This window comes from Scomber japonicus, chromosome 7 (genome assembly GCF_027409825.1).
Source record: "Scomber japonicus isolate fScoJap1 chromosome 7, fScoJap1.pri, whole genome shotgun sequence".
NCBI lineage: Eukaryota > Metazoa > Chordata > Actinopteri > Scombriformes > Scombridae > Scomber > Scomber japonicus.
In genome coordinates this window covers 6,808,403-6,835,170 of record NC_070584.1, presented here as the reverse complement: position 1 = coordinate 6,835,170, position 26,768 = coordinate 6,808,403, and the positions used below count along the sequence as shown (strand labels likewise).

The 26,768-nt window shown below is 41.9% G+C and overlaps 1 protein-coding gene across 2 annotated transcripts; it reads left to right on the top strand.

Moving 5' to 3' along the window:
* Positions 1-412: 412 nt before the first annotated feature.
* On the top strand, positions 413-26,592 carry btbd8 (BTB domain containing 8). Of its 2 annotated transcripts, XM_053322651.1 has the most exons (19): positions 413-570; positions 1,135-1,252; positions 4,102-4,281; positions 6,278-6,402; positions 6,818-6,935; positions 8,929-9,018; positions 9,732-9,812; positions 9,901-9,997; positions 10,780-10,868; positions 11,918-12,020; positions 12,521-12,703; positions 12,786-12,956; positions 16,110-16,239; positions 17,215-17,276; positions 18,003-18,546; positions 19,161-19,245; positions 21,027-21,139; positions 21,236-23,155; positions 25,527-26,592. In XM_053322651.1, exons 2-19 carry the CDS (start codon positions 1,149-1,151, stop codon positions 26,024-26,026), a joined length of 4,695 nt encoding a protein of 1,564 aa, XP_053178626.1. In that variant the 5' UTR covers positions 413-570; positions 1,135-1,148; the 3' UTR covers positions 26,027-26,592. The 2 variants fall into 2 exon arrangements, with proteins under 2 accessions (XP_053178626.1, XP_053178625.1); XM_053322650.1 differs by having other exon boundaries at positions 413-566; positions 21,236-25,584.
* Positions 26,593-26,768: the final 176 nt, after the last annotated feature.

Below are 26,768 nucleotides of genomic sequence, written 5' to 3'. Positions count from 1 at the left end.
AAAAGAAATAAATGCACTGGAGCTTGGGTGAACCACATTAGTAAATGTCCCACATTCCACTACTCACCCTACAACCTTCCCATTATCACTGACCAAAATGTATTACTTTTGTACCGAATGTTTTCTTTACAGTTTTGAGCACCTGAAGGCATCACTTGGGGGCACGGCTCTCGTCTTACGTCAACTGCGCATGTGCAGCAGCGTCCTGGCAGCGACGAGGTGTCCGCTCCCTGTCCTTTTTGCAGTCTTGGTCCTAGTGGGTGGTGACCAGCGTGTAGCGGTGATGTCAACAACATTGGTCAGTGGGTCAGCCCGTTAATGAAGATACTACTTGTTCCTGTGGACACAACACCTGCTGACAGACTGCAGTTTGTTCCTACAGCTCTGTGTTTTATTAGCAGACATACAGAGTGTAAGGTTCATGAACTTAAATAACTCGTAGCGGTGGCTCTGGTGTACAGCTAGCGTTAGCATGCTAGCCGCGCGAAAAAAATGAGAGTGTTTGTAATATTGAGCCTACAGCAAGCACCGTGTCCGGCGAAGAGAAACCAAATATATGTCTCCACGTAGGTATGTGAGTGTGTTTTATTTTTTGGGTGAAGGTTGCTTATGAATAAATGAAACTTCTTCTTTAAATGGAAAAAAAAAGCTGCTTGTTAGTGATGTTATCAGTTGTGTGTTTTTTCCCTGAAAGATAAGGGAGTCTTCCGCCATTACTGAAGCTCGTAAAGTCTATAAAATAATAAGGTCAAATCATATTTCAGGTCACATGCCATTGGCTGTGCATTTCTTCTTTTTTTTCATTGATTCTCATAAAATGAGTGAAACAGCGCCCCTCTGAGTTGTAACGGTTAGTAAGTGTAAGTCAGGCTATGTGGTGAAGAAAGGTATTGCGCTTTTGGCAGCAGACGCAATCATGTTAAGTCATTGAGGGCAGTTAGGTGAAGCTGGCATCCGTATCCTATAATTAAAAATTAGTATAGCATAAAATTGAATCACATGGCTTGTAATATTCTATCATATTTAATAGTAAAGCAATGCAGGCTGGTATATTTGTCACAATTTCTGCTATTTGCCATTTCTCATAGGAGCTGCTTTACAATTTTACAAGCTGAGCTTTTTTTTCTGTTTTAGACAAGAAATAAACCATGATCACCACTGAGGCTGCAAGGGAGTTCCAGGCCAAAGAGCGCAAGTACAAAGAGCAGCTCAAGAGATGTTTATCGTCTGCTTTGTCTGCAGACCTGCTCAGGTAAGACACATAACGGTATGCATTGAATTGACTAGGTCTGGGTTGAAAGTTAACCCACTCAAGTCAAATCAATGCTAGGCTGACACACTGACAAACTCAGATTTTATGAGCTTGTCAAGAGTTTGTTGACCTTTTCTTACTGCAGCTGCAGGTATTTGAATAATCTAGTAATTACTCAGTCACTAAAGGTTAACCAGTGCTCAGAGAGAAGGTTTAATTATGATAATTAGAGTCATTTTAAAACATGTCTAACTAGGAATTTAACCACGTCATCATCAGTGTTTCTTCTAGGTTGACTGCTTTGGGGTGGGCCACAGGGGGTTGTTAGATCAAACATCAAACAAACAATTAAAGGGGTTATATTTTACAAGTTGTCCCACATTTTATTTTATTTCTCATTGAGCTACTTGGAGCATTATTATAAACAAAGTCATGCTAACGTCTAGCATTCCTGCCACTGTAGCCAGATTCAAGTTGGGTACATTTGAATGAAATGTTTGGGGTCGAGATCTGTCTTTCTTTTGAGTGATTACATGAATAAATTACTCTTGTTGCCTTTTTACTTGTAAAGCTGTTACTGCACTTACAACAACTAACGTATCAAGTGTAGCTGTCGTCAAGTTGAGTAATGTTATCTTCACTTGATCTGTCTCTCCTCTGCTCCGCTCTGTGTGTGTGTGTGTGTGTGTGTGTGTGTGTGTGGAGGGGATGAGCCTCTCACTGGCTGGGTGGCTCGCCAGGCCTGTTCAATTATAGGGGAAACACTGACAGTCGTCCTAAACACTACCATTTCCTGCCTGGCAGGTTTATTGATTACAGGTTTGGTGTCACACTGAGATGTGTCTAGCACAGTTACGTGTGAGTAAAAAGCAACTGAAGTTTTAGCAGCATGTTTTAGTGTTTCTTTCTCTGTAGGAGAGGAAACATGGAAACAGTCACTCACTTTATTGTTAATTAGAATATCCCTGCACTCACATGCTTACGTGTTACCATGATGAGCAAATGATCTTGCGTAATTACAGGCTGTACATTGTTAGTGCATATCAGGAGATCACTTCCTTGTTAGTTCACGATTATCAGATGGATTTAATAGTAGCTTAGCTTTGAATTAATGCTAAAATCACACATCTACTATCACAAAATCCACTGTATTTTGACAACAACCCAAACAAATTAATGTGAAACCAACCGAGAAGCCAGAGATTACTGTGTCAGTAATCTTTCAAGCAGACTCTGCTGTGGTTTATTTGTGGTGTGAAAGTGACAGCTATGATAATAGATGTGTGATTTTGGCAGGACCTCAGCAGTTAAACTACTGTTAAACACATCATTCTGGCAACAACTGTCAAGAAAGAGATCTTGTAACAAAGTCTGCATATGCGACTGATTTGTGTACATTTTATGTAAATTATTTTGTAACCATGGTGCAGCGGCTCTTTGTCCATGATCAGAATCAAACTAGAAATCAACTGACCTCTGATGCACCACAGGGATGTTGTGCACTCAGGCAGAAGAAGTCCATACAAAGTCTTTTCTTTTGGGTTATTTAAGCATTGTAAGCAAGCAAACAACAGAACAAAGAAATCATGGCTCCTGCTGTCCCTCCTACTCTGATTGAAAAACATTCCCAAAAAACACAGATCCTCCCAGATGCAAGCTGGTCCTGACCACCTATATAAACCATTGGGAGCATTTAGTGCTCTAGTCTGTCCTTAGAAACCAAATCTAATCTCAAATAAAGCAAACAAATAACTAACAAAAGAAAATTCTAAACAAGTCTAGTGTAAACTATGCAAATATCCAGAATATTATAACACTCAGAACAAATAACAAACGTGTATGTATTTAAAGTATGAAATTGCAGTGTTGAGCTTGTGCCACACTAGCAGTTTTAAATATAGTGACCACACAGAAACTATCTCTCCCCATGATAACATTATTACTGTTTCTAACTGTTCAAAACATTCTATTAAATCAGGTCCTGATGCAGTATCTAATATTGTTCATAATCAGTCATTTCTTCATAATCTCTTTGTGACACCACAGCAGAAAACACACAGAAGAACCTTGAAAGTGCAGTGAGACCTGCTGTCAGACACCAGAATTAGACTTCTCCATGTAGCACTGATGATGCAGCATGACAGTGGCAAAACATGTCCAATGGATGAGTTACCTGTCAGTTTATAGGATTCATGTTTCAGCTCAAGACAGTGTGAACAAAACATCTCTCCCTCTTGATCCAGACAAAACAAACTGTGAAAGCTGTGATACATCCCATATCAATTCACTAAATAAGGAAAGAAGAGACAAAACAGTTGAGGGAATTTTGTGCAAATCCAGCTCTTCATCACAAAAGTAGCAGGCTAAGGGGGAGTTTCTCCTCATATAATAGGATCAGTGGATATACAACTTGAGTGGATAAGGATGTGGGTCTCCTTGTTGCACGAGTGGCTCATCAAACTGAGCACTTACTGAAATGGACACAGCACCAGCATTTGAACTCGTACCGGCCAAATTGGCCTTGAGCGGACTGATTTCTGGGTCACCCATATCAGTCATCGAGGCGCGAGCTAATGATGGTGAAGATGAAATGGAGAGCGCCTCAGGACTGCGCTCGTGTTATTCTGAAGTGGGGAGAAAATAGGCCATCAGATGAATCTTTGAATTTCAGAGATCTTTGAGGTCACTCTAGATGTTAACGAGGCCTCATTTCATTGTTTACCATCTTTGTTGCCAACATTTAATAGGAAGTTTTTTGCCAACTTGACTTGTCTCCACATAGTTTTGGTATTTCTTCTTTAATCAGTAAGAAAAGAGAATGCTATTCACGTTGTAATGTGTTTTCCCAGGTTGCTGCAGGAGGAACTGGAGGCTAATGTTTGTCTGTGTGCCGCCTCTGGCTCACTGCAAGCACACAGAGCTGTGCTGCTGGCCAGAGTTCCGAGTGTCCTGCAGGGACAGATGCACAAAGACCCCAACACCATCCATATGCCTGACTATGAACTGTCTGGGCTGAAAGATTTCATCAGGTAGGCAGGAAGAACAATTAATCTATTTTGGTCTGTTTTCTTGCCCTTCTACAAAAACCTTCTAATGGCTTTTTAGAATACAAACACCTCCCGATAGCCTTAACGCCACATGAGACCTCAAGAGACCCGTTGATCTTTCTCTCTTGAGTTGCAGTTTCAGTGACTCTCTGACAGAGGGCGCCATGTGAACCATCTTTAATCTGCAGGATGTGCTGCTGCATGGGCCGTATGTTGATTTCAAGGAGTGATGCAAATGCTGCAATGCTGTTAAATAATACATTTCACATCACATTCTCATGTCGGTGTTGAGACACAATTCCCCCAGTTGAATCAGTGTTTTTAATGATCTGCAGTAAGTCTAAGTCTAAGTTTCTAATGTAACAACTTCCTACTTTCATCAAGGCTTTTGCACTGTGGTCTCTCGGAGCGCACAAAGGCTTTGATCCACTGAGTTGTGTCTTTGTCTCATTAGCAGTTTATAATTAGGAGTAGAAGGAAGAGTCGTCCTTGTTTTTTGTTACACGACCCAGGAGTCAAAGTTTGTTCAGAGCTCTTTTCCACACATGGAATCAAGGGAGGGGGTCCGGGGGAGGTAGAGGTTTTTTGGCTTTCACAGGTCGACCGTTAAAAATGAGTGTATATTGAACCACAGGGCATCACTTACCGGAGATAGTTTATGCTTCTTTTATTACTCCTCATGGTGGCAGCACTGTTGGCAAACAGCAGCATGTTGGCAAATTACAGTAATAACACTACACAACAAGAGTGACACTGCTGGGAGACTCTCAACTGCTTCAACACTGCCAATGGTTGAGTTGTGAAAATTCCCCATAGCAGCTAAAGATAACATAGCGTTAATAAAATAATCTCTTTATAAATGGCCCTGAATAAAATTAGATTGTTGTGACACATTTTTAAAAATACTGCGAGCAAATAAAATGCATGTGCTTATGATTGAGTTCTTTTAAAGCACTTTACATTTTAATCTTTCATTTGCAGTCTTTGTCCTTTTAATGATTATAAATCATTATTTTATGCTGCAATCTTATATTTAATGCTCTATTCTAGCATTTTATTTCTCTTTCTATTTTTATTATTAGTGTGGGGGTGGGGGTTGGAGGGGGTTAATTGTATGTTTTAATGTTTCTCAAATTACATGTTTTTCTGTTTTATGTAAAGCACATTGAGTTGCCATTGTGTATGAAATGCACTATATAAATAAAACTGCCTTGCCTTGCCTTGCCTATGTGCATTGAAATCAGACACATATGTGACATTGGCAATTTAGTTATAAGTCTTCTAGTTGAATTCTTACCTAGTTATAGTCAATATAGGCCAATCAGAGAAAGAATGAAGTGCTCAGTGATTCAGGAAGACCTTGATTTAGACCCACTGCACTTTTACCTAGTTGAGGAAGTTTGCCCTCATAGTAAGAATGGGCCCAGACAAAAGCTGGATATTTACTTAGGGTACTTTTTATAGTAAAAAGCTGACTGTGCATTTGATGCAAACTTTTGAAACTTATTTTTATACTCCAGTGGCACAACTTGGCATAACTGCCTGGAGGGTGATAAAATGGGTTGCATCTCCATCCTGTGTTGGGAGCATTTGGGGATCTTGCAGTAGGGTCCAGAGGAAGCAGCTTGAGGGAGAAAGATGTTTGGTTTGCTCTGCTCACCTTTTTGTCACTGTGAGAATAACCATTACAAGCAGTTTGAAAATGGACACATGGGTTAGACCAGTGAGGAACGAGCCAGAATCCTACAGCATGATTTTAAAGTAGGGAAGGTAAAAGTATTACAGGTTTCTTTTAATGCAGAAAGTTGCCAACTCATGAGGTGTTCCTGTGTGGGGAAACAAAACAAGAAAATCCAGTGTAGTCGAGACTGTGGCTACTCAGTGTGTCATTGAAGTCACAGTGCATCAAATAGGATTTCAATTTAAAAGGTTTGAAAGGCCTTCTTTTTATTAACCTTTAGCGTCTCTCCCCCTGCAGGCGGGTGTACACAGCAGACCAGAGCATGCGCTCGGCTCAAATAATCCCCCACACAGAGGGCCATGAGCCAGAAAGTATGGTGTCTGCTCCCGACCCCGCGGACCTTCATAGTTCCACTGACTCAGGTAAACAGATCAACACTCTATTCCGCCGTGGGTTTATTCTTGGTTATGTGACCGTTCAGCTGTCGTCTCCTCCCTCCCTCCCTCCCTCCCTCCCGCTTTCTTCACATCATGTTATCTCAGCCATAATCCACTTTTCCACTAAGCGCATTTGAATCCCTGTTGTCGTTACTGCTAATTGCAGAGCGGTCAGTGCTATGGATGATTTAAGATTTAGCTGTGCCTCAGAAAACTTTTTGTCAGAAATTCTGTCAGTATTTTAAGTGAAGTGGGTTTAATAAGAGATACTACTGCTTTTTCCACACACACAAATGCCCATACACACACACACACACACACAGACACACACAGCCTCTCTCTTCATCACTCTCTCCTTCCTTCCTGTCATTCCTCATTAATCGTGTCAACTTCTCCTCAGACACTGTTGTTCTCGAGCCAGCGTCAGGCCTGGGAGCCGACTTGCTGGATCTGTACCAGAGGGGAGAGCAGTGTGACATCACCATCCAAGTGGCTGAGCAGGTCTTCTCCTGCCACAGGTTAGAACTATTTACCGTTCTCACACCTTTGTGCAGAAACATCTGGAATACATAAGCAGAACATCCTTAGTCATCAAAATGTCATCAGACATGGTCAGATCATGTTTACTTCACTACGTCTCACATGTAGCACACTACAGCTGGAGGTTGCACATCTGCAGCTGACTCTGCCAGTGTAAAGCAGCTGTGGGTGGTCATTCAGTGATGCAGAGGTGGTTCTAGTAGCAGCTGGTAACCATGGAGACTGGCTTCTCCCAGTTTTTGCTCAGGGGAGCAGCCAGCTAGCTTGTCAGAGGGAAGAAGCTGGACTTCTTTTTTTTTGGTTGCTCTGCAGCAGTGATCTGTATGACAGTCCAGTGTTAGCTGCTGCTGTTCACTGACAGAGGGTGAACCATGCCCATAAACCCCCCCTCCCCCAGTACTGTAGGAAAGACTGCTGCTCACTACTTTTGAGTTGTTGATGTAACGCAGCAAGAGGTATATACATGTCATGGTCAGTAGAACCAGACTATAAATCAATATGATACTTATAATATATAAATATAATATGACAAAGATTTAATATCTGGGATTTTGTAATCACAATATCAAGAAATGTCTCGAATGTTGTTTTCTAGCTCTTTAAGGCTGCTTTAAACATAAGAAATAGTATTTTCTGAGCTCATCTGGACAAACTTTGATTACATTACACATTATTTAGAATGTTTCCCAAAGCACTACTGGTTATCCCCAAATTATATGACGTCTTATATTGATATTGAGTGAGTGTCAATATTCTCAAAGCTAATTTGCCTCCTATTTATTCATCTATAAAATATACTATACAGTATCATCATCATATACATATACACCACTGTTGTGGTCTAAAATGACAAGTATTTTGAAACAGGATAGGACTTGATCCATATTGTCAACCCATAGTAAGGTCACACACTGTTGCACCAAATAATGAAGGGGAGGATTAGCAGTGTGAGGTAGGGCAGAAGGGAAAAGTGATTACAAGGTTGCAACAACAGAATTAACTGACTTCCATGACATGAAGGCTCTGAAACATTTTTAAAGGATAAAGCTGGTGTTATTCTATATTGTTCTTTTAGTTAATGAAAAGACCGAATGTGAATGCATTAGTCTATCTTGGTACTTTGAGATTCTCTTACTCTGTTTGTGGCAACTATTTTAGTTTAGTTTATTTTGAACAAGTTAAATATTACACCAAATAAGATACAGTACAGGGGAAAGGAGAATACCTGAATGGGCTTATTTGAAGCCTCCACCTTTTAAAAGAGTGTTAATATTTCACAATGTTACAGAAGATAATAGCCCGTTGGCTTCTACTGAAGATATATCACTTACCCACTTAAAAAGATAAGTGATGTGCTAAAACAGTGCATTTGTTTAGGGACTATTTTCAGCCATGGATCACTGCTCATTTGGCGTAGTAGTGAGTATTTACAGCAGCAGCATGGTGTATGTGTATATTGAGTCATAATACATTAGTGTGTGTGTGTGTGTGTGTTCACAGTAATGAAGGAGCATGTCACCCAGTGCAACACTCACTGATGTTATTTTAATAGTTTTTAGACAGTAATGGAGCTCCGTGGCTCAAAGGAATAAAATATATCAGGGTTTGCATACGTAGACAGTTCTTGTTAGTAGGATCATTTCATTGTTGGCTTTGTTGAGAGTAAGATGAATAATAAAAATCAACAGTCTTATCCTTTTAATGAAGCTAATTATGTGCTCTATACACTTCAGCGGTCATGTATTTCCCTATCAATGACAGTACAGTCTAGAGACGCCAGTGAGAATAAAACACTGTCTCCAGAGACCACAAAACACACAATAGACTTTTTTTTGTGTGTGTGCATGTGCGTGTCCTCTTTCTTGTCACTTCAAAGCCACTTAAGTACACGCCGGCCCGCCAGATGACATGTGAAATATTAAAACTGTGGGTGGAACTGACATGCAACTGCCTGCTTTATTGGGTTTCTAGGGCAATCCTGTGCGCGCGGTCACAGTACTTTCGAGCCATGCTGAGCGGGAGTTGGATGGAAAGCTCCAGACAGTGCATCACTCTGCAAGGGTAAGACAGGGTACACCATCAGCATCAGCAGGGATCAATAATACACCCCTACAGTCCAGATCTGAACAATGTGAATCTTCATTCTCCAACAATCTGCTGAATTTCTACATATACGGCATTAATAATTCATGGGCCTGCAACAATATGGGGTTTCACTCACAATACCCAAACACACACACACAGGCTGTGGCTCACTAAGATTTCTATCAACCAAGGTTACCCTGCCTTTATCTGCGAGACACACAAATGTCATCTCATCCACTGCCTGCTGAAGAGCCCCACCACCACCACACCCCTCCACCATCCACCCCCCTTCTACTACCACCCGCAGTCTTCTTTTCAGACAGGCAGAGGCAAATGAAGCCCACTTTTTCTTCTTTTTTTTTCCTCCGGGGGAAAGACGTGCCACTCGCCTCCACATTACTGATCTGAGGGTAACGGGAGGGGAAGACGTAGCTGTCAGAATGAAGAGTGGCTAGGCTGACTTGAAGGGTGGGGGTGGTGGGGGGGGAAACCTGTGAAGTGGCCCTCGGGCTGCAGTCACGTGGATTGAGTGCTGCATGATACGAGGATGTTGTTTACAGCATTCTCAGTTGTGTTTATGGGTGGATGTGGTAGTATTGACAGGGAGAATACAGCTACACTTGACTGAATTCACACGTACAATATCAGGTTGCGTGCTTGTTAACTGTTTTTAATGTCAACCTTTACAGCTTAGGGCCGGAAGAGATGGAGATCCTGCTCCAGTTCATGTACGGGGCAATTGTAGATCTGCCCTCCGGAGCCAGCGCCAGGTACTATATATATTTGAACAGACTAAATCCAAAATTAGCACACTAGCCCAGAAGACAGCCTGACCTGTATTTGTATCCTGTCCTGTAGTCAGGTGGTGCTGGCAGCAGACATGCTGGGTTTGGAGGGGCTGAAAGATGTGGTGCAGATGGTTCTGACCCGAGACTACTGCCGCTTCTTCCCCAAGGTCAGCTCTACTGGAGAAAAACTAGTGAATGCCTGAAAAGCACGAGCTTGTGTATGTGTGTGTGTGTGTGTGTGACGTGAAGAGCAACCTGCCAAATTTAAGATGTGCAGAATGTATGACTGTTTAAAATATATATGTTAGATTTATGGTTGGAATAAATACAAAATTATTTTCAGCATTATTCTTCCAGATAGAAACTGATAAGGAACATCATTACTTCATATAAAACAGTGTGTCTGTCTAAACCCAGGCATAATTAAAATAATCCATGGTAATAACAGAATGGCACCATTGCATGCATTAAAAAGCTTTAACACATATGTATAAATCCAGTTGCATTGCACTTGCAGGTGTGCTGAGAACTGGAACTACTGAGTTTGTGAAGCTAAATCCACTTAAAGTGTTCTTGAAATAAAGGCTGACGCATCACCAGTCAACAGAGACTGCTCAGTTGATATACTGTATATAGCATGCACTCTAAATACAAAGTGTCAATACTGTACCCAGTCCAATGTTCCAAATCATTACTAGGATTTTCAGCACAGTGGTCTTAGTGCAGGGCATGTAGCAGTATGTGAAGATCACAGCTGATAACACCAACAACAAATCCCTGTTTATTCCTTTACTTTGCACTTTGTTCAGTGCCTGCATGCTCAGTGTCAGTTGGTCTGTAACAGCTCTCTGTTTAATTCCCATCTTAATATATATGTCTGTTATTCAATGTATAATTTTTCTATTTTACATCACAGAAACATTACTGTCTAAAATAACTGTGCTTGCAGCCAATTGACGGAGTTCAGAGGACGGTCCTGGAGTGCCTGTCCCTCACACATGCCGTAGGTCTTCACAGCCTCCACATGCTGTGTAAGAGGTGAGTGTCAGGACTAATTGTTCCACAGTTCAGATGAACATAAAATATAGCTGAGTTTGCCAGTAAATCAGTAAAAATGTTTTAGGGTCATCTATGATCACCTGAAAATATGACAAGGCTATTTAACATGCCTCCCACTGTTGTTACAAATTTAGAAAGGTCCTTTTTATTTTGATCAAGTTTGATGATAAATTGACATGCTATTTGTAAAAGTGCACCAAAATTGCAAACATGCAAGTTGTTGAGTTACGTCATGATTCAGACCTGTCGCCATACCTGATGGCAAGTTACATCAGCATCCTGTTGCTAGGTAACCAGCATGCAGCTGCAAAAATCTGTATAAGTGACCATGACAAATTACTATATAATTGTAAGGTATACCCATGCAATTTCAGGCAAAATGTGTTAACATTCCTCAGTTAATTGTAAAATTTAAATGTATGAGTTGAGTTGAAATGATGCTGTTTGTCAGTGTTGTATTTTTATATACACTGCTGCATCAAGTTCAGAGAATCTTACTAGTGCACTCAGATGAGATTTGCGTGGGGATAAAGGAATGTTTCAATCTGAGACTTCCTGTAGCTGATACTACTGCATTCTAACCGCTGTGTCGCACACTGCAGTGAGCAAGCCAAGAAGTGAAGTGTGAATGTAGGTCAGGAGGATAGGATGTGTGGAGCGAGAGTGTGAGCTAGTTCTGATTTGAAGTGTGAGTGTGTGTGTGTGTGGAGGTGGGGGTGGGTGGGGACGTGGCCTTGCCGTGTTGTCTCTGCTGAGTCTGATGAGTCACGCGAGTATGACGGGGGAGCCGGGCCGCGCTGCTCTGTGCAGCGGTGCGTTACTGACCTTCTCATCCTCACTTATTCTGCTGTTCCCTCAAGCAAAGCTCTGCCTGCCGCTGAGGCTTCTTGGGCTTTCTCTGCAGAGACTTTTTTTCAAAAAAGGCATAAATGGGTTTACCTGACTCTGACTCTGGGTTGAAATGTTATGAAAGTGCTCAGAATCCAAACTACACACACAAAATCAAGTAATCTACTGCATATTTTCAGGTGGGTTGCCGAACATTACGTGAAGACCTGGTGTGAGAGGAACTTTTCCCTATTGCCTCCTGAACTCCACAGAGCCTGTTTAACTGCTGTAACTGAAACCATGGTGAGTTCCTCCCTCCCAGAGTCATCAACCCATGCTGTATTCATGTCATTTGCACTAAATACCATCAACTCTTTCTGCAGCGTTTTTCCACAGGAAGGACATTTGAATGTGATCTAATCAAAGACGACCTTTTATTAAATTCTCAGTTATTAAAGACAGGCTAATTTAGGAGTATGATGTGGACAGACGGATGGGCAGTGGTCCAGGCTTGTTATCCATAATTGGATCTGTGTTGCATCATTACTAAAGATGGTGGTGTTTCTTTTCTGGTGCGCGAAGCAAGACAAATGCACTGTTGTTCGCTCTTGGCAAAGTACTGAAATTCAGAGCCGGCCAAGAACTATTACACAATTCGGGGGAATCCCTTCGCTGATCTGTAAGATCTCTGGCTGGAGTAACAGCAGGATTTCATGTAGAATTGTGTTCTTTCGATTTTTTTATTTTGTGTTCTCAGTTAAAAGTTAAAAGAGTTTGTTTAGCTGATAAATGTTTGTATTCAGACTGTGCAGAACGCTGTAACCATGCTCTGCGGCACCGAGCAGCTGATTGGAAGCCTCCCAGAAGTCAAGTGGGCTCAACAAGTGAGGAGTCTCGCAACAGAGCTGCAAGAAGAAAGCCTCAACGTCATCGTCCAAAACCTCCCCAGAGTCATCCGTACTCAAGCCTTCCAGGACCTATGCAGGGTAAGACTGAGAGAGCATGCTCCTCTTTATCACGACTGTATTCGGAAAGGTAGCTTTCTCAGTGTTCGATTGGTCGTTACAGAGGGAAGAGTTGACCCGAGAGCCCACCTTGTTGAAGAAGCTGTGTTCAGCTGTCAGAGAAGGCGTGAATGTGGACAACTGCTGTGAACTTTTCACCGCTGTGCACTTTATGTGTGGAGACGACGGCGAGGACGACTTCCCCTCGGAGCAGGGAGGGCAAAGACAAGAGGAGGTGATATGAGCCTTTTGTCTCTCTCTGATCCTTAAGATGTGTTCACATCTAGTTAAGTTCAGTCCATTCAAGCCAGAAACCCCAAAAACCTTCACTCATGGTGCACTTACTAGCTTCTTTTGGACTTGGTCATAGTCCTCCTCAGTGGATGGAGTTTGGGGTGAAAAAACTCCAACTATCTCCAACTATCTAATGTCAGTCAGTGATGGGATTCCCCTGAGAAAATAACTTCTAACATCTAACTATCTAACTCCATCCATTGAGGTAGAATGTGAGATGCAGTGAAAAGCTATAGAAAAACTAGTAAGTAGACCCTGATTTTGCTTTCTCTGTCTGTCTGTTCCTGTTTATGACAGATAAAGCCTTCTTTATGTTTGAATAATGCTCAAATGTAGCTATTTATGTGTGAGCATTATGAGTTTTATTTGTCTAGAAAAGAGAAATAAGGCTTTCAAACAGACTGCAGCACAGCCTGAGCAGCTGTCAGTCACCACAATAATGTTTCTGATTTGACTTCATAGCCCTAAATTCATTTGTCATGAGGTCTAAACAGCAGACTAGCACTGAAAAGCGACAGTTTTTTTTAGTTTTGATCTGAACCACAGTTGTGAACACAGCTTTGACTTTGTTTGAAATATTTGCTCTCTGTCAGTTTTGCCCCTTTCCTGCAACTACTTACTTCACAATCTTTACTAACATCCTTATGTCTTTATGTGCTTCGCTTCGTTCTGGATGCAGGGTAGCTCACAGCTTTGGAGGAGCAAACTCCACATTTGCTTGGCTTTTCAGACCAAAGCAAGGACCTTGGGGCTAAACATGTGCTTAGGATTGAAGTGAATGGGTTAGCGTGGCGTGTCCAACCTGGCTTTGCAACTCTGCTCCTATCGAGGGTGCGGAGCAGCTCTGATGAAAGGGTGAACAAAGGTTTCTAAGGGACTATTGAACCAATAACTTTAGCATAACTATAATCCTATATAAATACATTTCAACAGTGATATTAGGGATGGTTTAAAAACAATATTAGCGTATGCCTCACTATATAAAACTCATCTTCTGCACATTAAATTTAACAACACATGACCTAATAAGATGCAGCCATCCTGTGGGCCAGTGAGTAAAAAGAGCATCATCCATCAAAATTTGACCCGTAGCAGTTAGAAACGTTGACCTTTTAATTATAACGAGTTAGGTTTTAAATGTCAGATCACAGTGCCAGAATGCATAATTCCTTCAACTCTAATTTATTACTAAAAACGTCATCTTAAAGGATAAGTTTGGTCATCTCTATTTTTCTTATTGTCAAAACACTATAGTAAAAACACATCAGCGAGCCACACAGTTACACTTCAGCATGATGAACATATGCACTGTAGTTTGTACATGTATGCTGTCCAGCTGTTGCACTATTTACTCCTGTCTGAGAAACTTCTATTAAAAAAGCTACTCTGACCAGCTGTTTTAGGAAATAATTTAACCTTTTCAAAAAAGTGAAGGTATATATTTGTGACCTGTTGTGGGTCGTAGTGCCAAGTCAAGGGGTCAGATGTGTAGATTCATGACTAAAACTGTGTGTATGCCACAAAGCCAGAGATATGCAAACACATTTTTTTATATTAAAGCTGTGCATACACATAGACATGCTTCTGTTTGATACACCTCAGTCACTGAATAACTAGGCATGAGCTTCATTTCCACTCCCACAATCGACCATGAATGGATCATATCAGTTCACTGCCTGCTCCACCAGTTTAACATCTGTCAATGAAACAAACAGGAAAGAAGAAGAGCAGTTTTACTGATTGTGTTGCACCGGGAGGCTTCTCCAACAGCAGATCATCACACATGGCTATACCATCAATATCATTAATTCATCATATGGACTGTAAACCATCTCTGTAATGTAATCAATGATTAGTCGGTAGAGCTCATATTTAAATGACTTTAGGCCTATAAGTCGTGACACAACAAAGGATAAAGTCAAATGAATATTCAGAGCGAAAATATAATGTGGACTCTTATGTAAATTAAAAGAATGATAAAATAATTCACACAAAAGTAATTAATCAGTGTTACGTTTATAAATGTGCCTTTGATTGATATTTTACAAATCTGTGTAGAAACACACCATCAGTGCAGCTGCTGCAGTTATCAACCTAAACAAACCTTCTTATATTTAATCTCCACCTCATCCCATCACCCTCAGATCACTTTAGAAATACATGTGTGTGTCTGGTCTGAAGGGTGTGTGTGCACATTCTGTGTTTATAGATAATAGGTTTATGTGCAGGAAATGGTGTATGAATGTTTTTTGTACATATGCATTGTTTATCCATCTGGCCCCGGGTTGGAGAAATCATCAAGTAGTTAGAGATAGACTGGAACAGTGTTGGTTTTTGTCTTCATGTAGGAATTGTTGACCATAACAAAAGTATAGAATATCAACAGCTTTGTCATTTGTCATGTCACATAAACCGACTTAGCTGTCATTCTCAGTTGATGCATCAACAAGTATTGAAGTGGTGGTTTGTATTTTAAAATGCTACCATTAAAATCTTCAATACTTTGTCAGCTGTGTTGAGGATACCATAATCTAATCAGTCAACAAAACACGGTCACAGGAGGCAGGTTAAGCACGTGAGATGACTTGCAGGGGAAAGTGACCTGGCTGCACAAGTTAAAGCGCACAACCCCCCCGTCTCACCCGGTAAATACCGTACAGTATGGCAGAATGGATTAGGCTCCACTAATCTGGCTGTGTATGTGCTGGAGAAAGGGTGTGTGTGGTCAGTTGCAGAGGAGGAGAGGAAGTGGATATAGCTCCTCCCTACCTTCCAGCCCTGTTTTCATAATCAGGCGTGGAAACAGGAGTATGGGCATCAACCGGTGACATCACTGATTTCGCTGAAGAGAGCTCAAGTGGATTCTGCAACAGAGACAGAGAGTGGGGGGAGGGAGGGAGGGAGGGAGGGAAGGGACAGAGACAGAGAGAGAGAGGAGGGAGGAGGGAGGGGTATTTGTTGCCATGGTGAAAGGTTCTTCAAGCAGCTGCTGATTCGCTTGTGCCGTAGCGCACCCCTTTCCATTCTTCTCTCTGTCTCTCTCTCTCTCTCTCTCTGTCTCTCTCTCTCTCACTCTCTCCTCTCTTACCGCCAGCCGTTCAGGCGAGAGATTTGTACGCTACGAGGGCGGCTGTGGACTTTCCTGCTTCAGACCTTTTACGCGGTCCGCCACACGCAGGGATGGGAGACCCTGTCGTCCAAACACAGAGAGAGGATACTGGCAGGTAAGGGAGTAATCTTGCAGCTGTGTGTGTGTGAAGCGCTTTTTCCTGTCAGGATATTCATGCTGCGGTTTGTGTGTCTCTGTATGTGTGTGTGTGTGTGTGTGTGTGTGTGTGGATGTGTGTTTTTTTCTCTCTCTCTCTCTAACCCAGCCTAGTGCTGAAGCAGCAGCTCTGCATCATTAGAGATGAACCAGAGCCCTTGGAAAATATGGTGCTTGCCCATTTAACATTTAATAGCAGCCTGGCCACTACTAACCCATTTATTATGTGCCTAGTTATTCTCTCATATGGTTTTGCTTCTGAGGTACCTTTTTTTTATTTTTTAAACTGTGTTGGGCAGATGAGTGCACGCTAATAAGGTAAATGCAGCAGACGCGCCATGCTTGTTTTTAATGGGTGGGAGTGAGAGGCTGAAATGTTCTGTCTTTGTGAGTCTGCACATGTTTAGACACAAATACAAATAATATGCTGCTTCCTCACTGTTGAGCTACTTGTGCTGAAATGCACCGCATGAATAATTAATTTGGCTGGTATCAGCTTGTGACTGTTACTGTATTACTGGTCTATTTCTTACCAGTGTAATCGTATTCCAGGTCTCAAATATTATAAAGGCACAAATTTCACCAGATTCTTTTCTTCTTCTGTTAAATAAGACAAATCTTTATGTATTCAAAGTGTTTGTATATCTTTGCTTTGTTTGAACGGGCTCAGCAGACATGGCGGACTGATCGACCCATTGATTTAATGTTTGTTTCCTTTCGGTCAAAGCGTCAAAACACTGGGTGTGGAAATGGGGATTTGTGAATGAGAACAGCTCCTACAGCCAACATAACGAAGGAGCCAAGCAGCCTCTCGAAAGACAGTGGTGCAACCCTCTTCATCTGTGTTGCGCCCGTATTTGAATATTCTCTTTCACTGTAAATATGAACAGGTTAACTGATGATTTTTACCTTCCTGTTTGTCCTGTTTTGACAGATGCTATTGATAAAGGGGACAGTCGGAGACTTGGTAAAAAGCCTGTATTCACTAGCTCACAGGTAATTTTAATATTCAACAGTGTATTAACATTCGTTCTTTCATTTAAAGTCATATTTCTGTTTCAGAAATCATCGTTTTATTCGTTAATCAGATCTCTGACTGTAACTTTCCCGATGATGTGATCTTATGAGCCTGTTTTAGCTCAGATCCAAATCCAATGCAAGTTTGTATAATCCCTGCCGGTGATTTTCAGTCGCTGGCCATCACAGGCCATATGTCATAAATGCCCCACCCTCATAGCAAAGAGATATAGTATGACATGAACAGCAGGGCCTCACTAAACAGATGTATAGCTAAGATAAGCTCAGCTGAGGGAATCCAAGCAGCAGCAGTTGGTCGAGAGCAGCGAAGCTTCTACAGACTGCAGAGAAAATGCTCCAGTGCGGTAGAAACAGTCACTTTTTAGGCTCTTCGTGTTAATTCTCTGAACTTTGAAGAAGCATTTTTTCACCTGCACTAAAATGCAATAAGGAATGACTGTTTTAGTTTAGTTATCTTACAAATGTTCATAAACTGACACATAAAGCAGAGTAAAAAAAAAGCTCCATTAATATCGGAAGAAAGAAAAAAAGAAAAAAAACAAGTTGATGTTAAACATGCAAAGTATGCTCCAGTGGCTTTGACTAATCTATCCCAATATTACTGAGTTTCGTTAGAATGCCCTTTGCTGACTAATCCGCTCTTAGAATTACATAAGTAATATGTTTATTTGTTTTTTCTTGCAGCAGAGGGCTGTGAAATGCCCTTCATCTGCACCTGAGAGTCCTCCTGTGCGCAGGACCCAGAGGGCATCCGACCACGTTAATTCTTCCTCCCATAGCTCTGCATCAGCCATGAAGTCTGATGGACTGGGGACGGCTAACAAAGCGGGGGACGCTCACACGTCCAAGGCGAAGAATGTAAAGAAGCCAGGAGACCGGAGCGTTGGAGCCAAAGCAAAGACATCATCAACGGGCGCGCTGGTTGTCAACGGCACGGGAGCCGCTGGGGCCAGGCGGGATGTCGCCAGCTCCAACGGCCTCAGAAGCTCTCACGGGGCTAAAGAGCAAGACAAGAAGCCAAACCCAGGTGCGAGACCTAAAACCTCTCCCCCAAGCTGCACGTCTACGAGCCAGACGACGTTAATGAAGGCTCAGAAGAGCTCAGCAGGAAAGGCTGACGGTACTGCTGGCACCACCCAAACTCAGCCCAACGCTTCATCCACATCAGGCAGTGCCTCACCAGAGAACAGTGCCAGCAGCCCTCGCAACGACTCCCACTCCATCCCAGGTTTACACTCTCTATTGACTTCTTTATGTTTAATCATTTTGACTGACAATTACAGTGTGGGACATTGCTGCAGCTAAAGTGAAGCGTTGCCAATCAGCTTCAGGCGTAATACAGTAGCAGAGATTTGAAAGGACCTGCAGACTGATTAATGTCGTGCTATAGCCAAGAGGGTTTTTTTTTTTTTAATAGTGTCATGCACAAATGTTGATTTATTGGAAAAACAAAGCACATGAGGCTGTGCTCGGCAGCCTGCTGGTATCAGTGAACAGTCAAACAGCATAGGTCAAAGCCCCTGTACAGCTGTCACATGGGGGGGTGTGACTGATCACTTTGAGCCTTTGTGGCTAAGATGGGTTTGAGGGAGGTGGGCTAATCCCGACTGATACCCGTGTACACTGCTGAACCAGGCCTCAGCTGTCTGTCCTGCTGGTACAAAAGAGACAGGAACAGAGCAAGAGAGCAGCATGTGTCTCTGCACCCCGCCCTAAAAGTGACTGGCTGAATATCTGTGATGTGAGCTCATGCTACCCTTTTAGCTGATTATTCTTAAAACAGTACACCCTGACAAACTTCTATTTGCAACAGTGTGTGTGGTTTATGTTTCTGTGTTTTAGGAGCAAAGCCCAAACAACAGATTAAAGCGGCGAACAGATCCCCGCTGACAAAACCTCAGAAATCCGATTCAACAAAGACCAGCAGGTGAGCTTTACTCTCATAACTCGCAGGGCTCATCAGTATGCTCTCTCTCATCTGATCTTGTGTTTTCAGTGAAATGCTATGCACAACATCGAACCGCGCTAATTCATGTCCTTGTCAGTTTCTCCTTGGTGGTGCCATACTCAAAAAGTGATTTAAGGGGGAGAGTGTTCTTGTTAAGGGTGAAAGTCAGTCATTGAGTGCAGTACATGCAGCAGTACAGTCCACCGGTGTTTGTTACTGTCTGTGCATGATCCAACATCTAAAAAAAAAAAGCACTTTACAGCTGTAAATGAACAATTTTCAGAAAATAAATAATCCATTTGTGATGTTTTATTCTCAACTCTGAGCCAAATGAGCTCAGCTCTGCTCACTATTCAGACTCTGCCAACCATTCAGTAAGTGCCTTTGTGTAATACTGTATGTCAATGCTATATTGACAAGTGAGTATATGGAAATATCAGAGGGACAGTAGTGACTGGGAAACCCAAGAATCCAAATCTTCAGCTAAACTAGCAGCTGATAAATTTCTTTCATCATAAGAAATACAACATGTACAAATGAGTAAAACATTCTAACTAGAAGAAATGAACTAATGGCTGTTTTAACACACATCTGCAGGTTGAACTTTAGTCTGAACACGTTTGAATCCCAGTAATAGCCTCACTACATTTTCAACATGACCAGGCCAAGTTGCAATATGAGCTGATTGCCAATACACCCAACATCATTAGAGAGCTTAAAACATTTAGGGCATTGGAAACAAGCCAAATATACACATTAATACATGCTCAGTAATCTAAATGTGGGAAAAATGAGGCAGATGTTGCAGCATAGTATCACCTGGTTGTTTTTAGGCTGCTGTCAGGAGGATGAAAGCAGCTGTGTTGCATTTTCAGACAAGCCTCTTATCTGTCCTTCAAAGATGTTAAAAATAACTGTTTTTACAACAGGCATCATCCAAACTCCATCTGTTCTGGCAGCACATTCATATTGAATACTCGCCCATGGAAAGCAACCACATAGCCAAAATATAGTTGATAGCCTAATAAAGTATATTAAATACGAGCCTTATTGCACACCAGATTGACATCTTTGGCAAAGAAAAAGATGGCAACAGTAACAGTTGATCCATGCAGTGTCCAAATTTTGTTTTTCAGGATTTGTATGTTCCAGCCTTATAAAGTTAACTGTTTGAGTGTCTAAAAATGCAGTGTAGGGAGAGTAGTTAATATTAAATTCACAAACCTTAAATTGCACCAATGTAGGTGGTGAAAGTAATTATTTGTACATTATGTACTTTTTAAACCTGATCTCTAATATTATTATAACAATCATGCCCATCTAAAGCAGATTATGTAAACCTGCATTGGGTAAACTTTATTCTGGGATGTCAACCAATGAAGAGATTTCAAATTCCATCAACCTTTGGCACACAGTGAATGTCAGACTTTACAAAATCCTGTTTTCAGCTTGCAGATGGTTAGCTTTTGTTGAAAACCTGGGAAGAACACCCTTCACAAGGTCACAAGTATCAACTTGAAATTCTTTGCATTGATAACCAACTCATGTCTCAGAGGCTTGCCCTTGACAAAATGGGAGAAAAAAACTTTGCTGCCCCCCACTGGTGTTAAATATGAATTCCTGATTTACTTTCCTCTGCAGCTCAGCTCATAAATATTTTTATGATGATGTCGGTCAGAGGTATTAATTGAAGGGGACATTGTGGTAAAACATCTGTGGTCATTTTGTTGTTTTATGGTTTTGCCTTTCTATTATCGCAGTCCTACCAATAAGTCAAGCGTGAGAGAAAGTGGCAGAGTAAAGACTGCGGCAGAGAAATCTTCGACGGCAGCAAGAGCAGACACCAAGGGAAGAAGTACACCTGACAGCCACGGTGAGACTTTCAAAGTCTGCTTAATTCAAATATCTGTACCTACACTGTGGCAATGTATTAATGTCGTACTCACACTGTTTTCTCTGTATAATTTAGTCTCCAAGCATGGACCCTCCATGAAAAAGCCTGCTTCCCCCAAGAAAGACGACAGCAAGGATGGGTCGAAATCTGTAGCACCAGACAAAGCAACCAGTGAAGCGCCTAAGAAGAAGATCACAAAACCAATTTCAACAACTGGAGCTTCAACTAAATCGAGTACTAAACCAGCAAAAGCCTCTTCAGCCCTCTCCAAGCAGCCTTCAGTAACCTCTGCCAAGTCGGGACCAAAGCTGAAAAGTACTACTGAATTGTCTTCACCGAAATCTGTAGGATCTCCCAAAACCTCAGCTGCCACGGCCTCTAAAAAGCCTGGAGCTAAAGGAAAAGAGGCAGCAGGTTGTAAACCAGAACTTGCTCCTACTGATGCTGCAGAGCAAAAAGCTGGTACAGAGCAAGCACCCTCTGAGCAGCCTGTAGCACACAGTTCACAGCCACCAAGCCAAATTGGAGAGGGTTCACTTAGCCTCTCTAAAGAATCAAGCCCTAAGCAGAGTCCTCAGAAAACTGAAATAGAATCAGGAAACACTGATGAGGCAGAAGATGAAACCAGCGTTACACCAACAGCCAACAACATCCCCCATCATGTCAGATTTGTTAACACAGATGCTTGCAAACAGTCTGAGGGGAATAAAGGGAAGCAGTCTCCAAGCAGTGTCATCCCTGCTCACATCAGCGGAGGGCAAGTTCACGAGGTCAGGTCGCCGAATTCGCCGAGAGATACCGAACGCCCAATAGAAACACCCTGCAGCATGGGGAGCACTGATACTCCTTTGGAGGACTCCTGGAGTGGCATCCACCATCAGGTCAGCCCAGAGTCTGAGACCGGCAGCACGCACACCACTTCCTCCGACGACATCAAGCCCCGCTCGGAGGACTACGACGCCGGGGGATCGCAAGATGACGACTGCTCCAACGACAGAGGCGTGTCTAAATGCGGCACCATGCGCTGTCACGACTTCTTGGGTCGCAGCAGTAGCGATACGAGTACCCCCGAGGAGTTAAAGATGTACGAAGGCGGGGCCGGATTGAGAGTGGAGGTGCGTTTGCGTGGGCGAGAGGCAGAGACCACCAGTGAGGAGGAGGGAGTAAGACAACGCCCCCGTTCATGGTTGCATAGAGACGAGGTTGCTTTAGAGGAGGAGCACTCAGAAATCGAGGCCACAGTTACTGTAAAGAGCGTCCCCGACCACCAGCTCTTCTCCTCTGAGGAGGAAGAGGAAGATGACGATGAAGAGGAGACAGAAGATGAGAGGTCAGAAGTTGAGGTGGTTCCAGGTCAGGACCCGATACCACCGACTGATGCCTCACCTAACTTTCAAGGGATTGTCAACTTAGCTTTCGACGACGATGGCGTGGAACAGGATAACGATCAGCCCGACTACCAATCATCTTCTAACTTCCGGCGGTCAGTGTTGCTGTCTGTCGATGAGTGTGAGGAGCTGGGCTCAGAGGAGGGCGGCGTCCAGACTCCACCTCAACAGGCCGACGCTGTGACCCCCTGTGATGTTTTCGAGTCTGATTCTACAGCTCCTCAGTCTAATCATGCCCCTTCCGGTCACCAACAGAATCATGTTGAAAATGCAGGTATGAAACACAAAAAACAGAACGAGGAAAAGGAAGAAAAATCCTCCGTCTTCCTTACAGAGATTCAGGAGCCTGTGCAGGAGGAGAGTAATCACATTCAAGAAGACGGAGTGAAGTCCAGCGGCCCTCTCCTGGACGCCGATACGAGAGACACCCCTCCCCAGGAGCGGCCTTGTCACCTGGATCTGCGGCACACTGAACAGTACAGCAATGGAGGGCTGCGAAAAAATCACACTCATCCCCCAGAAAGCAAGAAAGCTGATTTACATCTAGACTTAAATGAGCCTCAGCTGACAGGGGACTCTCCTGTACATGCTGCACAATCTCCAGCAGGTAATGTATGATCTTAGACCCCAAATCCAATCCCATCTTCTTTCCCCTAAACTCCATCAGTGAAGGTATAGTTTATCCCTGCAAGATGCATTCTCCTTTGCTATGACTCCTAGACCTTACCTATGTCCAGCATATATAACTATCCCTCTCTCAGAAAAAGGATATTACTCAGCATACTAGTTTAGTGACTAGTTATTAACACAAGTTCAAATTCAAATTAAATCAGTAGTCATCATTTTCATAGCTAAAAGCTTGCTCTCATTTCAACGCATTGAATGTATCTGTTGTAAATTTGAATTTGCAACATTAATATCCTTTTGAAACAATCAAACAGTTAACATAAACAGTACATTTTAAACAACTGAACTACCTTTAGGTAGAGGCATTGAAGCCTTGGTAACTCAGTTTACACAAAAAAGGGGAAAGCAGAGTACATTTCACAAAGACTGATCATAGAATTGTATTTGTCAAAAAGAATCTGCCTTGTGACAAGGCCTGTGACATAGTTATACCAGTGCACTTTTATGTACATAAAAATGAGATTTTTTGATTATTTTTGTCATTTATTTTATGCAGTGGAACAGTCTTATTAAGCCATAGATAATTTGACATTGTCGAAGGCGCTATATATAGCACTTGAACATCAACATATCATCTGAAAATTGATTGATTTGTTGGTACAGTGTAATTACTTTGACAATTAAACCATTGCTGGGATAATTCTATATCATTCTGCTGATAGTGATATTGATCAAGCTTGTGTTTCTTAAAATGATTAAGATTACGTTTCTCACGAACACCATTGCATCTTATCACAGAAGATGTTGCTACAGTGAGTCTCTTCTTTGTGTTTCCATGTGTGTTGCTTTTTTCTGGGTTTTTTTGCTTTTTTGAAAAGGGTAAATATGTTTGTTTGGCTTTTCACTCTCTACACCGTCGGCATTTTAAGAAACACAAACTTCCGTCCCCGTAAGCTACAAGCAAATCTTGACTTTGTGGTACACAAAGTCAGATACAATGTAGCGTCAACATATGGGGCCGGGCCTCTTGGTGATGGTCTTTTTGTTTACAGTAATTGTACCAACATGTCAATATTAATTTTGAAAGATTAGCTGATGTTGAAACGCTATATGTTGCCCCTTTAAAAAAAAAAAAAGAAATTGTGTTCAAGTAAATGACAAGCAAGTAATGATTTTTTCAAATTTCTGTAGAGTGACAACCTGAAAGAAGGTCACATACAACATGTTTGTACAAAACAGACGACACTAAACTGCTACTGCTTCTCAGAAAAGTGTGTTGTGCTGGGAAACATTCCCTTGCATCTCCTTGCTGTTGTTTAGCTTTATTTCTATTGGAGAATGTACCTGTTCCTGAGTTGTTTTTGTTTTTGTTTTTCGTTTTGCACTGCACACATGCATGCTACTATTAAAATTAATTTGTTATTCCTTTACATCCATCCGTTATTTTTTGTATTTTGTTTTTGTTTTTTTTCATTTGCCATTACCTTATGTCATGCCCAGTAGACTTGTGTCTAGATATGTAGATGTCCACCTTTTTAAGAAAACTATGTTCTGTTGTCTATAAGCTTTTGTTCAGTAGGTTTTGTGTAGTGTCAGTAGTCGCCTCTGTAAAGTATGTGATGTGTTTCTAGGGCAGCTGTCATGGTTCTGCCATGTCTCTCTTTTTTCACAGTCATATTCAAAAAAAGAAATCCTGCTGCACCATTACCCAGGGTATATATATCCCCACGCAAACATGTCAATTCTTTTGTCACTTCGTTTGCTGAAACTGTTAAAAGTAGAAAACACAAAAAAAGAATGTCAAAAGAAACTTGGCGGTGTGCCATTTTTGTGCTACTAAGTAAATCACTGTTGCTTGCATTTAGGTTTTTTGTGACAGTACTGTTCTTTAGGTCTGCTCGTTCAATGACCTGCACGTAAACCTCTAAACATATCACTGGTACTTACTGACAAATACAAAGTTTACTGGTGCTGGCAATGCATGGCTTACTTTGTTTGAACAGGTGGATAAAGAGATGCATTCAGAAGAAACATCCTCTGTGCATTACCTTTAAGGCAACTGTCTACCCTTGACATCATTCTTTCAAGTGATTGGTGACTGAAAATTAATCGTTTACTATCATTAGATTAAACTGTAGGACTATAACGTGAAAGTCAATGTCACCTCATCCCCACTGTGCTGTCTTCATCTGATGTCACTGTGGGGAAAGGACACAGTTGCATTAAGGGTAAAATTTCAGTAATCTGTTTTATTGTAGTAGGCAGTGCTTAGTCTCTGAAATTTAAAGAAAAAAAGAATTGTGGAGGAGTGAATCATTTTGTCATTTTGCAGTATTGTCAATTGTTTTTAGGGGACAATGGTTGTGACAGATTGGATCAAACCTGCAAACATGACCGCCGACCGTCCAAAGCCCTCTCTCCCATTTACGAGATGGATGTGGGAGAAACCTTTGAGCACTGCTCGGACAAGGACAGGAATGTTAAACTGCAGGCAGAGGAAGACGAGCAGATAGGGGACGATGATAAAAGCAGTGAGTTTGCGGAGCGGGACTGGAGTCTGCTCAGGCAGCTCCTCTCAGACCATGAGTCCAATCTGGGCGTCATAAACCCCGTGCCTGAGGAGCTCAACCTGGCCCAATACCTTATCAAGCAGACACTGTCCCTGTCACGTGACTGCCTGGACTCGCAGGCCTTCTTGTCACCAGAGAAGGAGACCTTCAAGCGCTGGGCAGAGCTCATCTCGCCCATGGAGGACTCCTCCACCAGCATCACTGTGACCAGCTTCTCCCCAGAAGACGCTGCCTCTCCACAGGGGGAGTGGACCATCGTGGAACTGGAAACTCATCACTGACTGCACAGAGGAGAGCCTGCCGGACAGTTGACACCTTCTCTATAAACTTTGAAATATCATTACATCAACTTTGTCTTAATTTATTATAATTTATAAGAAATGATTTCTCTGTATTTATCCGGAAACTGCAGAATTCTTTGCAGCAGCTTATTTGCATTCCCCATTACGCCCTCAGCGGTCTGTTTCATGACACAAACGGGCTGTTGTGCATGCTGATATTTTTATATGTTTGACTGTTTAATTGATGTTGCTTCAAAGTTCTAGAAAAGAATAAGATTAAGGGAAAAAAATACCTTTTCTTTCTCATGGCAGTCTTCTTATAACATGGTTGACTGGAGTTTCTTAAAGAAAAAACAATACTGGCCCACTGGCTTGCATTTAGTGTCATATTGAAAATAAAGGTTTGTGTTTCTGAAGAAAAGGAAATTTGTCACTGTCCTGTCATTGAGGGATTATTTGTTTGGGAGACACACAAATATAGAGAATACTGATGAAATTTCAATACCGTGTTGTCTTTTTTCATTTTTCTTTTTTTTTTTTTTACACAGAACACAAAATACCTTTTAAACCACAGACTGATGTCTAAGCAGGTAACAGCTGTAATTAATAACATTCATCAACATTTACATATTAGGACACTAAAATTGAGTGGAATATTAATGTGAAACCTTATTAAAACTTCTATGACAAAGTAAATATCTGCAGTAAAAAAGGCTAGTAGGTGACAAGTGAAGAGATATTG